Source organism: Bos taurus, chromosome 27 (genome assembly GCF_002263795.3).
Source record: "Bos taurus isolate L1 Dominette 01449 registration number 42190680 breed Hereford chromosome 27, ARS-UCD2.0, whole genome shotgun sequence".
Lineage (NCBI taxonomy): Eukaryota > Metazoa > Chordata > Mammalia > Artiodactyla > Bovidae > Bos > Bos taurus.
The window spans coordinates 21,559,277-21,577,406 of record NC_037354.1 but is presented as its reverse complement, the minus strand read 5'-3'; the positions used below and the strand labels follow the sequence as shown (position 1 = coordinate 21,577,406).

At 40.7% G+C, this 18,130-nt stretch overlaps 1 protein-coding gene across 10 annotated transcripts in view; it reads left to right on the top strand.

The window, feature by feature from the left end:
• The first annotated feature begins 6,942 nt into the window (after nt 1-6,942).
• The window catches only part of TUSC3 (tumor suppressor candidate 3), a 217,881-nt gene continuing 206,693 nt past the window's right edge, over nt 6,943-18,130 (top strand). For all 10 annotated transcript variants that reach the window (XR_009493074.1, XR_009493075.1, XM_059882305.1 and 7 more), the window contains 1 exon segment: nt 6,943-7,252. Coding sequence is in view for 8 of the 10 variants with exons in the window: in XM_059882305.1 (XP_059738288.1) it covers nt 7,115-7,252 (138 nt within the window). In the remaining 2 variants the exon portion in view is untranslated.

Genomic DNA, 18,130 nt, shown 5'->3' with positions numbered 1-18,130 from the left:
TATATAAGGAAGATATGTTAGTAAATCATTTACCATATATATATTTCTTCCAGAATAATGTACAGAAGAGTTAAATTATAACTTTAAACTTTTTTGTAAAATCACCTGTTATTTTATGCCTAGATTAACAGTTCATTTTCATCACAGTTTTTTTTGTCTTTTCAAATCATTTTTTAAAAGATTGCTTATTTTGAAAGAACAGTTAAGATCCCAGTAATCATAACTTTATTTTAGTGTGTTTGACAAGACTATAATTTTTTTATCCTTAGTTAATTATGACATAATTACTATTAATGTATATCTTGTATTTTTTGACAACTATATCAAATGCTAAATATGTGTTTTTATATAAGCAACTTACAAATATCTATGGAAGCAAAAGGAGACACTGACTACTGCTGGCTAGGAATCAGGAATCACGAAGGGGTGATATCTGAGTTGTTCACTGAAAGATGGGCAAGATTTTGAAGGGCAAGGAATATAGACAATGTTATTATTGCAAAAGGATGCAATAGTGACAGAGGCAGGAATGTCCAGAATTTAGTCTTCAAAAATGCTTTGATAACATCTCTCTAAATATGGAAGACTAGATATCCTTTTGTCCATTTTAAAGGAAATATCTAAACATTTCATCCTAAGTTTACATAGTTGCAAAGAAACCATTTCCCACAAGTTTTAAATACTGACATCTAAATAATAAAAGTCACAGCATTCTTTTAAATATTTTTGAAGTATAGAAATGATGGTCATCATTATCCATTAAAAATTAACAAAAAGGAGCTCTTCTTTTTAATAGTTGAATACTTTATATTACATTTTTATGATTCTGAACTTGTATTTTCAGCTTGTTGCCTCCAAGGGACTTTAAATATATGCTTTTCATAAAATTCTTTATTAAAAAGTAGCTTTTGTATTGAGATATAATACACATAAATACATCATAAGTTTCTGGCTCAATAGATTTTTATGAAGAGCATGCATTCATGTAAAAACCAGCATTCAGATGAAGAAATAGGTCGTAGAATATTTTTAGCATTGCAGAGTTTTCTCTTGGGACCTCTTTCACTATCCTGACTTCTAATCTGGGATAATAAATATAATAACCAACAATGGCCAGATCATATATAAAAACAGAGGTTGGATCCACAACCTGCAGCAGCTTGCTCAGGAAACCAACCCCTTGTCTATCATAACCCATTAAAGCAGGTTGCTTTAAGTTGGACTAGACTGCTTAGCTCTAATAACTGTTGTGTTGTATACTTAACAGTTGCTAAATGTCAGACCTTTCAGTGTCATATCTTTTTTTGCCTCTTCATACTACTCATGGGGTTCTCATGGCAAGAATACTGAAGTGGTTTGCCGTTCCCTTTTCTAGTGGACTACATTTGTCAGAATTTTCCACAAGGACCTGTCCGTCTTGGATGGCCCTATCTGGCATGGCTCATAGTTTTATTGAGTTAGACAAGGTGATAGTTTGATTAGTTTTCTGTGATTGTGGTTTTCATTCTGTCTGCCCTCTGAGGGATATGGATAAGAGGCTTATGGAAGCTTATCACAGTAATCCAAATCTATGCCCCAACCAGTAATGCTGAAGAAGCTCAAGCTGAACGATTCTATGAATTTACAAGACCTTCTAGAGTTAACATCCCCAAAAGATGTCCTTTTCATTATAGGGGACTAGAATGCAAAAGTAGGAAGACAAGAGATATCTGGAGTAACAGGCAAATTTGGCCTTTGGAGTACAAAACGAAGCAGGGCTAAGGCTAACAGAATTTTGCCAAGAGAATGCACTGGTCATAGCAAACACCTTCTTCCAACAACACAAGAGAAGACTCTACACATGGATATCACTAGATGGTGAATACTGAAATCAGATTGATTATATTCTTTGCAGCCAAATATAGAGAAACTCTGGGAGAAGGCAATGGAACCCCACTCCAGTACTCTTGCCTGGAAAATCCCATGGACAGAGGAGCCTGGTAGGCTGCAGTCCATGGGGTCGCTAAGAGTTGGACATGACTGAACGACTTCACTTTCACTTTTCACTTTCATGCATTGGAGGAGGAAATGGCAACCCACTCCAGTGTTCTTGCCTGGAGAATCCCAGGGACGGCAGGGCCTGGTGGACTGCCGTCTATGAGGTCACACAGAGTCGGACACGACTGAAGTGACTTAGCAGCAGCAGCAGCAGCATGGAGAAGCTCTATACAGTCAGAAAAAACAAGACCAGGAGCTGACTGTGGCTGAGATCATGAACTCCTTATTGCCAAATTCAGACTTAAATTGAAGAAAGTAGGGAAAACCATGAGGCCATTCAGGTATGACCTAAATCAAATCCCTTACACTTTTACAGTGGAAGTGACAAATAGAGTCAAGGGATTAGATTTGATAGACAGTACCTGAAGAACTATGGACGGAGGTTCATGACATTGTACAGGAGGCAGTGATCAAGACCATGCCTAAGAAAAAGAAATGCAAGATGACAAATGGTTGTCTGAGGAGACAACCTTACAAATAGCTGAGAGAAGAAGAGAAGCTAGAGGCAAAGAAGAAAAGGAAAGATATACCCATTTGAATGCAGAGTTCCAAAGAATAGCATGGAGAAATAAGAAAGCCTTCCTCACAATACAAAGGATTAGAGGAAAACAATAGAATGGGAAAGACTAGAGGTCTCTTCAAGAAAATTAGTGATACCAAGGGAACATTTCATGCAAAGATGGGCACAAAAAGATCAGAAATAGTATGGACCTAATAGAGCAGAAGATATTAAGAAGAGGTGGCAACAATACACAGAAGAACTAACAAAAGAGATCTTAATGACCCCAGAGAACCACAGTGGTGTGATCACTCACCAAAGTCAGACATCCTGGAATGCAAACTCAAGTGGGTCTTAGGAAGCGTCATTAGGAGCAAAGCTAGTGGAGGTGATGGAATTCCAGTTGAGCTATTTCAAATCCTAAAAGGTGATGCTGTTAAAGTCTTGCACTCAATATGCCAGCAAATTTGGAAGACTCAGCAGTGGCCACAGGACTGAAAAAGTTAAGTTTTCATTCCAATCCCAAAGAAAGGCAACACCACAGAATGTTCAAACTACCACACAATTCCACTCTCTCACATGCTAGCAAAGTAGTGCTCAAAATTCTCCAAGCCAGGCTTCAACAGTATATGAACCATGAAATTCCAGATGTTCAAGCTGGATTTAGAAAAGGCAGAGGAACCAGAGATCAAATTGCCAACATCCGTTGGATCATCAAAAAAGCAAGAGAGTTCCAGAAAAACATCTATTCCTGCTTTATTGACTACACCAATGTCTTTGACTGTGTGGATCACAACATACTGTGGAAAATTCTTAAAGAGATGGGAATACCAGACCACCTGACATGCCTCCTGAGAAATCTGTATGCAGGTCAGGAAGCAACAATTAGAACTGGACATGAAATAACAGACTGCTTCAAAATTGGGAAAGGAGTACGTCAAGGCTGTATATTATCACCCTGCTTATTTAGCTTACATGCAGAGTATATCATGCAAAATGCCAGCCTGGTTGAAGCACAAGCTGAAATCAAGATTACCTGGAGAAATATCAATAACGTCAGATAAGCAGATGACACCACCCTTATGGCAGAAAGCAAAGAGGAACTAAAGAGCCTCTTGATGGAAGTGAAAGAGGAGAGTTGAAAAAGCTGACTTAAAGCTCAACATTCAAAAAATGAAGATCATGGCCTCCGGTCCCATCACTTCATGGCAGATAGATGGAAAAACAATGGAAACAGTGAGAGACTTTATTTTCTTGGGCTCCAAAATCACTGCAGATGGTTGACTGCAGCCATGAAATTAAAAGACGCTTGCTTCTTGGAAGAAAAGGTATGACCAATCTAGACAGCATATTAAAAAGCAGAGACACTACTTTGCCAACAAAGGTCCGTCTAGTCAAAGCTATGGTTTTCCAGTAGTTATGTATGGATTTGAGAGTTGGATCATAAAGAAAGTTGAGTGCTGAAGAATTGATGCTTTTGAATTGTGGTGTTGGAGAAGACTCCTGAGAGTCCCTTGGACTGCAAGGAGATCCAACCAGTCCATCCTAAAGGAAATCAGTCCTGAATATTCATTGGAAGGTCTGATGTTGAAGCTGAAACTCCAATACTTTGGCCACCTGATGCGAAGAACTGACTCACTGGAAAAGTCCCTGACGCTGGGAAAGACTGAAGGTGAGAAGAGAAGGGGACAACAGAGCTGGTTCGATGGCATCATGGACTTGATGGACATGACTTTGAGCAAGCTTCAGGAGTTGGTGAGGACTAGGAAGCCTGGTGTGCTGCATTCCATGGGGTCGCAAAGAGTCGGACATGACTGAGTAACTGAACTATTAGATCTCTTTTTCAAATGCATATTTCTGTATTTTCTGTCCAGGTTTTAGTGGCAGTGTCCAGGATTTTAGTTGCAGCATGTGGGATCTAGTTCCCTGACCAGTGGTCAAACTGAAGCTTGAAGCCCCCTGCATTGGGAGCACAGAGTGTTAGCCTCTGGACCACCTCTTTTTAAAATGTATATTTATTTATTTGGCTGTCCAGGTTTTAGTTGTTGCATGTGGGATCTTGTTCCCTGACCAGGGATCAAACGCAAGCCCCAAGCCCCAAGCCCCCTGCATTGGGAGCACAGAGTGTTAGCCTCTGGACCACCAGGGAAGTTAACACTTTATTGTTTGTTAATGACCTTCCCTTGTGGCTCAGCTGGTAAAGAATTCACCTGCAATGCGGGAGACCTGAGTTAGATGCCTGGGCTGGGAAGATCCCCTGGAGAAAGGAAAGGCTACCCACTCCAGTATTCTGGCCTGGAGAATTCCATGGACCGTACAGTCCATGGCATCGCAAAGAGTTGGACATGACTGAGCAACTTTCACTTTTCAAGAACAAACCATGACTTCTCTAACAATTGATCCCAAATGGCCAGTACTTGATTAATAACTGACAGTCTCCCTAATTTTTGGCCATGCCTCCAACTTAAGACTAACTACAGGAAGCCAAATATGCATCCCTCAGATCAGATCAGATCAGATCAGATCAGTCGCTCAGTCGTGTCCGACTCTTCGCGACCCCATGAATCGCAGCATGCCAGGCCTCCCTGTCCATCACCAACTCCCGGAGTTCACTGAGACTCACATCCATCGAGTCAGAGATGCCATCCAGCCATCTCATCCTCTGTTGTCCCCTTCTCCTCCTGCCCCCAATTCCTCCCAGCATCAGAGTCTTCTCCAATGAGTCAACTCTAAGCAGTCACATAAGGAGTTCCCCTTTCTAGTTAGCCCACCTACAGCCTCCAATCATAGCACACCTGAAGCCTTCCTCTCTTTCCACTGCTGTTTCCTACTCTTCTGCCTGCCTTTGAGTCTGTGCACAAGCTCAAGTGATGTCAGTTGAGTCACTTGATGTTGCAAGCACTGAATAAGCAGCCTTTGCCTATTCGCATTTGGTTGATCTTGATCTTTATTTTTACAAACCCTAATATATTACTTTTGTGTGTGGATCTTTATGTTGTAAAATTCATTCCATATATTAATATGCATAAATGTCATTAGTTTGTTTCTACTGTTATACGGTGTTCAGATCAGATCAGATCAGTTGCTCAGTCATGTCCGACTCTTTGTGACCCCATGAACCACAGCATGCCAGGCCTCCCTGTCCATCACGAACTCCCGGAGTTCACTCAAACTCACATCCATTGAGTCGGTGATGCCATCCAGCCATCTCATCCTCTGTCGTCCCCTTCTCCTCCTGCCCCCAATCCCTCCCAGCATCAGAGTCTTTTCCAGTGAGTCAGCTCTTCTGATGAGGTAGCCAAAGTTACTGTATCAGAAATTATTTCTCTATTTTACTGTTGATGGATATTTGGTCTCTTTGCAGCTTGGGCCTTTTTTGAATAAAGCAGCTATCCAAATTTTTACACGTCACTCAGTGAATATATGCTTATGTGGAACTCTGGGATCTTGGTTAGGTGTATTTAGCTTTAGCAGATACTGCCAAACAGTTCTTCAAGGTGGTTAAATCCATTTGCTCTCCCACAGGCAGTATAATCTGATAGAATTTTATCCTGATATACCTTTTTTATGCTTGGAAGTCTTTTATTGATTTTTTTTTTTATGGTGGAAAGTCATTCTTCTCTGCAAAAAGAGTTGTATAAATCGAAATTTGATTTAAACAAACTTCTGTGACCATAAGGCTATATTAAAATTTATGTTTTGTACTGTTATCGTTGGTTATTATTAGTAGTACCCAATTTATCAAAATAACATGTATGATGAATTTGAGAAAACTAATAAACACGAAAAGCAAAACTGTATCGAGAAAACATTCCTTGTAAAGATAAAGCATTTAAAAATTAGTTTATGTACCTGTGGATAAATAATCATTGCTAGAAGGAGATAATATGCAGCATCACTTATTCTTACTTTAAATTTTTGTTCATGTTACATGCTAAGAAACTATGTTCACAACAAGTAGGAAAAGATACTGTTATAGAATACTCTGATCACAATATCATTCAATTCTCTGAACTATTTTTGAGTAAAAACGTCCCAAGAAGATCAGAGAGTTGCCATGAGCTAGAAGGACCAGATCCTTACTAATTCCTCAGAGATCTTCTCTATCACCGAAGAAGGCAATTTTATTATGTATGTCTCTGGTTCCAGGTAGAGCGTTGGATAAACAAGATCCTTCAATATCCCTGGGAGCAGGTGCTGGTTTCAGCGGCAGGTCAGCCTAGGGTTCCGATCGGCGAGCCGGCAAAGAGGACCACGCCCTCCGCTGCCGCGCGGGTCTCCCACAGATCGCGGGCTGCGTGCGCCGCGCAGCGCGGCTCGCCGAGGCCCCCGCTCCCTGGCCACGCCCACTTCCTGCCCCATCCCGGGTCTTTCCAGGTCTCCTCTCCCGGTGAACCGGATGCGCCGTCAGTTTTCTCTTCAGCGTCCTCCGTTGGTTCCTCGCTCCCCGGCGAGGCCGTAGGCATCCACGGGGGCACGGGCAGGGGGCTCCCGGAGGCTGGCCTGGCAGGTATAGGGCGCCGGTAGGAGCTGGGCGCGCACGGTTACCGCGCGTGGAGGAGACACTGCCCTGCGGCGATGGGTGCCAGGGGCGCTCCTTCACGCCGGAGGCAGGCGGGGCGGCGGCCGCGGTATCTCCCCACCGGGAGCTTCCCCTTCCTCCTCCTCCTGCTGCTCCTGTGTATCCAGCTCGGCGGAGGACAGAAGAAAAAGGAGGTAGGACGAATCCCGTGGGCATTCCTGGGAGGGCCGGGGCGGGTCCGAGCGGGCGAGCCGCGTTGCTAGGCAGATGGGCCGCCGGGCGTGGGCGATGGCTGTTTTTGGGGGTGCTGGCGGAGTCGGCGGGCAGGCCTTTGCGCATGTCCTTTGAGCCCCACAGTTTCAAAAGTGGGGTTGCCATGTCCTTCCTCAGAAAACAACGCCAAGCCCCTCGCTCTTAGGTCACGGCGCGCTTTTGACCCTTAGTTGAAGGCTAAGCTTCGGGGCCCCTGAGTCAGTAAAAAGGGGTGTGTTGGATGTGAAAATACCGTTTAGGAATATTTGAAGCTGCATCGGTTTGTTCCTTGTGTTCATTATCCCGCGCCCTTCGTTATCCATTTAGGAGGCAACAGAGCATATTGAGACTGTTTAAAGTTATTCTGTGTTTTATTAAACCTTTGTAAAGCTGTATATTTTTCCTTAGGTTAAATTAACGGTATAATTGTGCCAGTAACCTCACATTATTTAGGTTGCACACATTTGTTTGTGAAATTCAGATCACCTGACTTCAGTCCTAGCCCTGTAATAACTGATGAGGGGCTTCTCTGGTGGCTCAGTGGTAAAGAATTCGCCTGTCAGTGCAGGAGCCAGAGGAGGCTCGGTTCGATCCCTGGGTCGGGAAGATTCTCTGGAGGAGGAAATGGCATTTCACTCCAGAATCTTGCTTGGGAAATCCCATGGACCGAGGAGCCTGGTGGGCTTCAGTCGTGGGATGGCGACAAGAATACACGCACAGCTTTGACGAGGGCGAGGATTGAAGTAACTGTATTTAAAGTAACTGTCGAGTTATTTGTGAATTTCAGTTGTCCTTGGATAACTTTTACCTTGGATGCTCGATCTGTAAGGATTAGAAAAAAAAATTATTCGGAAATGTGAGTAAGGTTTCTAATTGTACGTCATTTTGGTGAGAGCGTCTCCTCATATTAATGAGGTTTTTTCAAAATGGTTTTTCCCGGTGAAGTTTTATTTACATACACCTGGGTCTAATTCAAGTTTCAAATGTTACCGCAGCTTTCTTGATAACTGGGTTGAGAGCGTGAAAAAAAATCCTCACACACAAAATAATTCTGGTACTCTTTGCTTGAAACAACTTTGGATTAAAATATTTTCTTCCCTTTAACTTTTAAAATTTTAACATGAAAATAGGCCTTAGCGAAATTCTTGGTGGAGTTCTGGATTTTTGGTGAAGAACCACTGTTAACTTAAGACTGTATTTACAAATATAACGATTTTTTCCCCCTACTGCTTGCTATTTATATACATTCTTAGAGTTTTAGATTTCATAGTTTTTCTTGAGAAAAGGAGGAGATTTGAAAAGTAGTTTTTGTGTGGATTACCAAAGCAGAGGGCAATTAAAACGATAAGGAACTCCAGGAAAATTCTAATGATTTGTCTCCTAGAAAGATTTCTGTGAGTACGGTTACTTTCAGTTGAAAGAAAAAAAAAAGCCCCCAAAGAGGTCTGTAAAGTGCACATCTTCAAAGCATCTTAGCATCTCTAAATATGACTACTTTAACATGTGACAACATGCATTAATTTAGTATAAGTGGCTTCCCTGGTGGCTCAGTTGGTAAAGAGTCTGCCTGCAATGTGGGAGACCTGGGTTCGATCCTTGGGTTGGGAAGATGCCCTGGAGAAGGAAACGGCAACCCACTCCGGTGTTCTTGCGGGAATTCTATGGACAGAGGAGCCTGGTGGCCACAGTCCATGGGGTCACAAAGAGTCGGACATGACTGAGTGACTAACTCTAACTTTCATAAATTACGAAAATCTGTTTCCATTACATTCTTTTTATAAAAGGTATTTTAAAAATGCAATATTTTGGAGAAACTTGTTAAGGATTAAAAAAGGATGTCTTCCAAAACTTTTTCTTTCTCTTAAATAGGAGAGTCTAATACTGCTACATGGTGATATTGTAGAACATACATATTTAAGGAAAAGAGCAAAATAACAAATAGCTGAAATTTTAACGCTTTACCAAATGAGCATGCATATTTCTGAAATGTAGTCTAGTTCTCTTTCTGATGCTGAGTTACAAAACTATGGTCCTAAACAGACATTTCTCCAAAGACGACATACAGATGGCTAACAGATACATGAAAAGATACTTAATATCGCTCATTCAGATCAGATCAGATCAGATCAGTCGCTTAGTCCTGTCAGACTCCTTGTGACCCCATGAATCGCAGCACGCCAGGCCTCCCTGTCCATCACCAACTCCCGGAGTTCACTGAGACTCACGTCCATCGAGTCAGAGATGCCATCCAGCCATCTCATCCTCTGTTGTCCCCTTCTCCTCCTGCCCCCAATCCCTCCCAGCATCAGAGTCTTTTCCAGTGAGTCAGCTCTTCTCATGAGGTGGCCAAAGTACTGGAGTTTCAGCTTTAGCATCAGTCCTTCCAAAGAAATCCCAGGGCTGATCTCCTTCAGAATGGACTGGTTGGATCTCCTTGCAGGCCAAGGGACTCTCAAGAGTCTTCTCCAACACCACAGTTCAAAAGCATCAATTCTTCGGCGCTCAGCCTTCTTCACAGTCCAACTCTCACATCCATACATGACCACAGGAAAAACCATAGCCTTGACTAGACGGACCTTTGTTGGCAAACTAATGTCTCTGCTTTTGAATATGCTATCTAGGTTGGTCATAACTTTCCTTCCAAGGAATAAGCGTCTTTTAATTTCATGGCTGCAGTCACCATCTGCAGTGATTTTGGAGCCCAGAAAAATAAAGTCTGACACTATTTCCACTCTTTCCCCATCTATTTCCCATGAAGTGGTGGGACCAGATGCCATGATCTTCGTTTTCTGAATGTTGAGCTTTAAGCCAACTTTTTCACTCTCCACTTTCACTTTCATCAAGAGGCTTTTGAGTTCCTCTTCACTTTCTCCCATAAGGGTGGTGTCATCTGCATATCTGAGGTTATTGATATTTCTCCCAGCAATCTTGATTCCAGCTTGTGTTTCTTCCAGCCCAGCGTTTCTCATGATGTACTCTGCATATGAGTTAAATAAACAGCGTGACAATATACAGCCTTGACGAACTCCTTTTCCTATTTGGAAGCAGTCTGTTGTTCCATGTCCAGTTCTAACTGTTGCTTCCTGACCTGCATACAAATTTCTCAAGAGGCAGATCAGGTGTTCTGGTATTCCCATCTCTTTCAGAATTGTCCACAGTTTATTGTGATGCACACAGTCAAAGGCTTTGGCATAGTCAATAAAGCAGAAATAGATGTTTTTCTGGAACTCTCTTGCTTTTTCCATGATCCAGCGGATGTTGGCAATTTGGTCTCTGGTTCCTCTGCCTTTTCTAAAACCAGCTTGAACATCAGGAAGTTCACGGTTCACATATTGCTGAAGCCTGGCTTGGAGAATTTTGAGCATTACTTTACTAGCGTGTGAGATGAGTGCAATTGAAATGCAAATCAAAACTGCAAGGAGATATCACCTCACACCGGTCAGAATGTCCACCATCAAAGTCTACAAACAATGAATGCTGGCGAGGGTGTGGAGAAAAGGGCACCCTTTTGCACTGTTGGTGGGAATGTAAATTGATACAGCCACTAGAGAAGACAGTATGGAGATTTCTTAAAAAACTAGGAGTAAAACCACCATATGACCAACCAGTCCCACTCCTAGGCATGCATATACCCTGAGGAAACTGAAATTGAAAAAGACACATGTACCCCAATGTTCATTGCAGCACTATTTACAAAGCTACAACATGGAAGCAACCTAGAGGTCCATTGACAGATGAATGGATTAAGAAGTTGTGGTACATAGACACAGTGGAGTATTACTTAGCCATAAAAAGGAACAACTTTGAGTCATTTCTAGTGAGGTGGATTAACCTAGAGCCTGTTATACAGAGTGAAGTAAGTCAGAAAGAGAAAGATAAATATCATATACTAATGCATATATATGGAATCTAGAAAAATGGTACCAAAGAATTAGTTTTCAGGGAAGCAGTGGAGAAACAGACATAGAGAATAGACTTATGGACATGGGGAGAAGGGAGGAGAGGGTGAGATGTATGGAAAGAGTAACATGGAAACTTAAAATTACCATATATAAAATAGATAGCCAATGGGAGTTTGCTGTATGTCTCAGGGAACTCAAACAGGGGCTCTATTTCAACCTAGAGTGGTGGGATGGAGAAAGATAGGACGGAGGTTCAAGAGGGAAGGAACATATATATATATACCTATGGCTGATTCATGTTGAGGTTTGACAGAAAACAAAATTCTGTAAAGCAATTATCCTATAATTTAAAAAAAAAAATCCAAACGCTGGTCTCTTCAAATACTGAGAGAAAAACATTCTTTATTGGCATTACTGGAAAGTGATTAGTCTCAAGAGTTTTATTTTTCTAGGACTATTACAGTGTTGTTTTGACCATATGTGGTTGATTGGTTGGTTTTTTGCTGAGATTAGAACCTGATGTGCAGTATGAGATTTGACACCATTGAACCAGAAAAATATAACAGTTGGAACTTAATTTACTACAATAAATACTACTAACATAAGTGCCAGAATATCTGACTTGGCATGGATGGTGTTTACTTTTGTGCTGGGGAATCCAAATGGAAACCTACAGTTGAACCTAGAATCAGAAACTGGACACTGGGTGCTTTTAAGGAAGTCACATTTATGACAGTAATAGTACCATTATAGGTGTTTTAATAGAATTGATGGTGTGGTTACAATTCATATCCTGTCTAATTATTTGATTTTAAATCACTTAACTTCCTGAATTTTAGTTATGTTTCTTAAAAATACAGACATAATACCTACATTTCAGGGTTGTTGGGATTAAATAAGACTAGATTTGAAGTGTTTAGTCCAATGCACATAACAAATGATCAGTAATTTGGGTGCTGTAATTATGTGTCCTGATTTAAATGAAAGAGGAAAGACATAATGAAATCCTAAAATATGTAACATTTTTTTTGCTAAGTTAACTGTCTTTGTAATAACTAAATTATGGTTTATGGAATAAATTGTCTGTTACTTATTTTATTTTGAAACACTGGGAATTCCAAACTCTTACATTGTTTGAGAACTTCCCAAAAGGAGGTTTTTATATCATGGAACAGTTGGTGATATTCATGGCTATGTGTGTGTCTGTGTATATTTGTATATACCTATTTGTTCAAGAAGACATTTTCACTCACTATAGTTAGCTTTCCTATATTCTTTATTTAAGAATATAGTCAAGAGAAATAAGTGAATAGGGAAAGAAAATCAACTAGAGATTTTTATAGTCCACTTCCTTAGTTACGTTGAATACAGTCTTGTTAATTGATTTTTAAATCCTCATGTTAAGTGGTATGGGTTTGTGGGAGACTTTAGTTACTTAATAGTATATCACTAGCATTTCTGGTGTCTCTTGGGTTTCCATGATTTTGACAGTTTCTCTGTTTCTTACATTGTTTAATTAGCTTCATTTAGAAGTGTTTCAATCTGTAATGACTTCTTCTAATAGTATAAAAAGAGCTCAAATTCTGTAATGATTTCCAGTGGACTTGTGACTTTGTCACCATCGAAAGTAGCTGCTGTCAGCTCTCCACATCAGTGGATCCTGTATGTGCAGACACAAAGGGCCAGCTGTCCCCCCACCATTTGGTAGGATAAAGAGCTTGAGTAGTTTCAGATTTTGGTACCTACTGGATCCTGGAACTAATTTTCATCAGATCAGTTCAATTCAGTCACTCAGTCGTTTCTCTTCGTGACCCCTTGGACTGCCACACGCCAGGCTTCCCTGTCCATCACCAACTCCCAGAGTTTGCTCAAACTCATGTCCATCGAGTCTGATGCCATCCAACCATCTCATGCTCTGTCGTTCCCTTCTCCTGCCCTTAATCTTTCCCAGCATCAGGGTCTTTCCATCAGATACTGAAGGACAACTATAATATATATTATACTTTCTGCAAAGAAAGTGATTAGCTAACAGGCTAGAACATGTAGGTAACAATGAACATGCAATATGAAACATTAAGTGACTCATTTTTTTAAGAGAAGTAACATTATTAGTTGCCTCTGAGATAACTTCTGTAAGCACATTTAACACTAAGATGTATGTATCCAGTATCCAGTTACTTTTTAGTGGTACAGCCCTGAAATACTTTACTGTCTTAGCAAATGGTAAGGAAAGGATGAAACTAAGCAGTGGATTTCGATTTTACTTTTAACCAGAGAACTTAGGTGGAAGAAATAGCATGTAAACATATGAGCACAACTTTAAGAAATGCATAGTAATTATACATTGATATGTATCCACACGTACAGCAGTCATGGTGATGTCAGATTGTTGTGTCATGTAGATTAGATTTTGTGTACGGTAACTCCTTGAAGAGTAATTGGAAATGACAGGTCTTAGTATGGCCAAAACTGCTTGTCAGTAACTATGAATGTTTCGCCTGCTGCAGTCTCGTGGGTAATGGCAGAAGGCATAGGACTCCTGGGTCACAGCTGGACAGTTTATTACAGCAGTAGAATTGCCAGAATATCAGCGTTTGTGCCGGTGACCCAGGCCAGCTGACACCAGGAATGTAAATTTTGGAGCAGAAGAGAACCTTGAGCTTGTGGACCCAGATCTTTCATAATGGGCAGTAAACTTATCTGGCTTCAGCTCTAGAGGAAGACAGCATCTTCATTAAAGTAGAAAGTGAACGGACCTGCTGTGTGTTCTTCTGGAAGGGACCCCGTGTCACACAGTTGTGTGCTGTACAGACATCCTTGAAAAGATGCTGTAGAACAGTCAGTCAGTGCCTGTGCTTGCAAGTTATGTAGAAACCTGTGACTGTCTGCTGACGTAAAGGACTGTACCTTTGCCAAAATGAGCACTTCAGCATAGTTTCCTGTGCATAGACACAGCACCTGCACGCTCAGCCCCTTGTAGGTGTTCTCTTCACATGGAGGACGCGGAGACGAACGGACAGCAGCATGAGACTTGACCCACGGATTCATCAGTTGTTTGTTAACTCTTTTTTTTTTTTGGCCATATTTACTTGTGCACGTTGTCTTTTGCCTTAAATAGGGAGTTTGGATATAAGAGTCATCAGTATGGCTGTGACTACCTTAAGCAGCCTCCAGGTTTTATTGGTGTGAAGAGCCCACTCAATTGGAAAAGACCCCGATGCTGGGTAAGGTTGAAGGCAGGAGAAGGGGGTGACAGAGGATGAGATGGTTGGATGACATCACCCACTCAGTGGACATGGATTTGAGCAAAATCTGGGAGATGGTGAAGGACAGGGAAGCCTGACATGCTGCAGTCCATGGGGTTGCAAAGAGTCAGACATGACTGAGCGACTGAACAACAACATGATCCAATCCACCAGAAAATTTACCTTGGGCTTAGTGTCAGAGTAACGTTTCTCCTGCTAGAGGACAGGTAGAGCATGAAGAGTTATGTATTTGTCATCTAACACTGTGTGTGTGTGTGTGTGTGTGTGTGTGTGTGTGTGTGTGTGTGTGTGTATGTGCACGCATGTACATATGTGGACCAAATAGGTAGTATTTATGTGCATCTGGTCCCATCACTTCATGGGAAATAGATGGGGAAACAGTGGAAACAGTGTCAGACTTTATCCTTTGGGGCTCCAAAATCACTGCAGATGGTGACTGTAGCCATGAAATTAAAAGACGCTTAACTCCTTGGAAGGAAAGTCATGACCAACCTAGATAGCATATTGAAAAGCAGAGACATTACTTTGCCAACAAAGGTTCTTCTAGTCAAGGCTATGGTTTTTCCTGTGGTCATGTATGGATGTGAGAGTTGGACTGTAAGGAAGACTGAGCGCCGAAGAATTGATGCCTTTGAACTGTGGTGTTGGAGAAGACTCTTGAGAGTCCCTTGGACTGCAAGGAGATCCAACCAGTCCATTCTGAAGGAGATCAGCCCTGGGATTTCTTTGGAAGGAATGATGCTAAAGCTGAAACTCCAGTACTTTGGCCACCTCATGCGAAGAGTTGACTCATTGGAAAAGACTCTGATGCTGGGAGGGATTGGGGGCAGGAGGAGAAGGGGACGACAGAGGATGAGATGGCTGGATGGCATCACCGACTCGATGGATGTGAGTCTGAGTGAACTCAGGGAGATGGTGATGGACAGGGAGGCCTGGCGTGCTGCGATTTATGGGGTCGCAAAGAGTCGGACACGATTGAGCGACTGAACTGAACTGAACTGATGTTAATCTCTCTAGTTTTTTTTTTCTATCTAATGGCCAGATTTCTGCAGCTTCTCAAATTGAGCATATCTAAAAGGAAATTGTCCACCCTGCCCTCTGCCCATCTGTTTTCTCATTGCTGTTAACAGTGTTGTTTTATGGGGAACACATTTTAACCTAATTTTTAAGTAATCACTTGCCATATATGTATCTTGGTAGCTCTTATATTTTGCACACTGTACACAAAGGCTGACTTCACATAATTTCTTGCAGAGTTGTATATAGATTTAAGGAGAGCATCTTGCAAAATACTACACATAGAAATATAAAACACAGAAATACTTAGTTTGAATTGTAAAACTTCAAAATAGTATTAAGAAGAATAGAGAGTATCTTTTTGTTGTAGTAATAGATATCTGTCTACCTACCTGCCTGGTTGTGTCCTTCAGTTTAATGTCAAAAGGAAGAAGGTCACTGTCAACAGTGAGCTTGTATTATAGCATGTTTCACAAATCTCTGATGAAAAGTCCTAACTTAGAAGCATAGCATCTGAAGCCATGAACGGACTGAAAAAAGTTAAGAAAGAAAGGAAGTATTTTCTAACGTATTTATTGTTACTGTGTTTTTTTGTTGTTGCTTTTTTTTTTGGTTACTACGTTTCTGGTTGCATATGTGAAGATACCTATTAGTATTTTGATGTTTGAAATTGGAAAAGGAAGTTTCTTTCCCCTGAAGGCTACTAAGAGAGCTTAGCCACCTTTAATGAAAAGGGGGATACCACACTATAGGTTAGGTAAATTGTGGTATTGATTTTATTTAATGGAACTGTTGTCTGTTTATTTTAGGTATGTATGTTTAGAGGTGGCTTAATATTGTTATCAACATGATTTGACTCAACTTTTGGAAAGATTGTGTCCTCTCTGCCCAGAAAGAAGGCAAACCATTGGAAAGTTAGTTCATAGGATTTTTGTGGTAAAACTTAAGGTACAAAATTGATTACAAATCGTGAACTCTGCTTACTACTCATATTAAATATTAAATTGAATGAGAAGCCTTCCTGTAATTTAGTGAATTTAACAAACTTGGGAGTTAGAATTAAGGCTTAAATTGTATCAGGAAATGAAAAAAATGTCAGTGTGGATAGATGTAATGCCAGGCATTTCACTTAAATTGTTTATAATCCTCACAATATCTTGGTGGTTGTGACAGTTTTGTTTGCCTTACCTTTGTCTTTGTTAACAGTATTCCTTGGTTTGATTTAAGTAATAGGAGAAATTGGGACTATCCCAAGCCCCAAGCAGTCATTTTCATTTGTCAAAGATTATCCCGATTATCCAGTACCTTTCTAATTATTGGTTTAGGAGTGAGCATGTGATACAGTTATGCAGGGTTTTTGGAAGTTTGCTCCCCCTCCTTTATAAAGGACCCAAGAGTGGGGTGGGGGTAATTCTCTCTTCCGTCTTTGAAGGTGTGTATCAGGATGTGATGCTTGAGTTGCTGAACTCATCTTGAACCACGAAAATACAAGCCTTAGGTCAAAACCAGTAAGTTCATGATGGCAGAGTAGAAAAGAGGGAAGAGCCAGGGGTACTTGATGGCATGACTTAACTAGCCTTGGAATTGCTCTAACTGTGGACTCCTTGTTGAGTTAACAAGCTTTCTTATTGTTTGTGCTAAGTCACTTCAGTTGTGTCTGACTCTTTGTAACCCTAAGGGCTGTAGCCTGCCAGGCTCTTCTGTCCATAGGATTCTTCAGGCAAAAATACTGTAGTGGGTTGCCATGCCCTCCTCCAGGGGATCTTTTCTGGAGGGATTGAAGCTGCTTCTCTTATGTCTCCTGCATTACCACTGGGATGCCTGGGAAGCCCTTCTTATTGTTTACATTTCAAATTGAATTTTCTGATTTTTTGTATTTGAAAGCATTGTACCGAGAAAGGTCATCTTGCAATAAGAATTTTATACGTGACTGTACAACTTGTAAGTTTACAGCCTTACTCCAAAGAACTCTTTCTACACTATGCTTTAGTCACCTAACAATTACTTTGCTATATGAGTTAGTTATTAAATATTAGTGAAGGACCATTAAGTATATATAGTCATTGCCAATTTTTGAATATCAGTGGTCAGTATTAGAAGTTTGTGTTTGTCTTTGAAGTGAAGTCATGTTCCTTTTATTGAAATAATTTCATTTTTATTGTATGAAATGAAATTCTCTTTCCAAAAATTATGTCCAAAAGATGGTAGGAAAGAAATTAGGCATAAATTTGTTATGTGCCTTTAAAGCTATTAGCCCAAGAAGAATAGAAGAGAGGAAGTATACCTGAGATATATTTGCCGTGTGCTGCTTTCTGTGTGAATGTTTTAAAAAAAATTACTTATCCCTTTTGCATATGTAGTAGGTTGATATGTAACTTAAACATATGTGAAATAAAATTCAGGAAGATATTTTCTTTTAAAAAAGATCTTATTTTAATAAACTTTCAGTTAACATTTGAGTTAAAATTGAGCAGAAAAACAGGGACCTTTCTCAAAGAGCTGGTTTTGTGCAGTGTTGATTGGTTCATTTTTTTTTTTTTTACAGTGAAATCTTTCAAAGGGAATAAAAGATTTTTCTCATACTCATGAAAGTGGAGTGGCTTTGCTATGTCCTGCGCTTGTTTCCTGTACATTT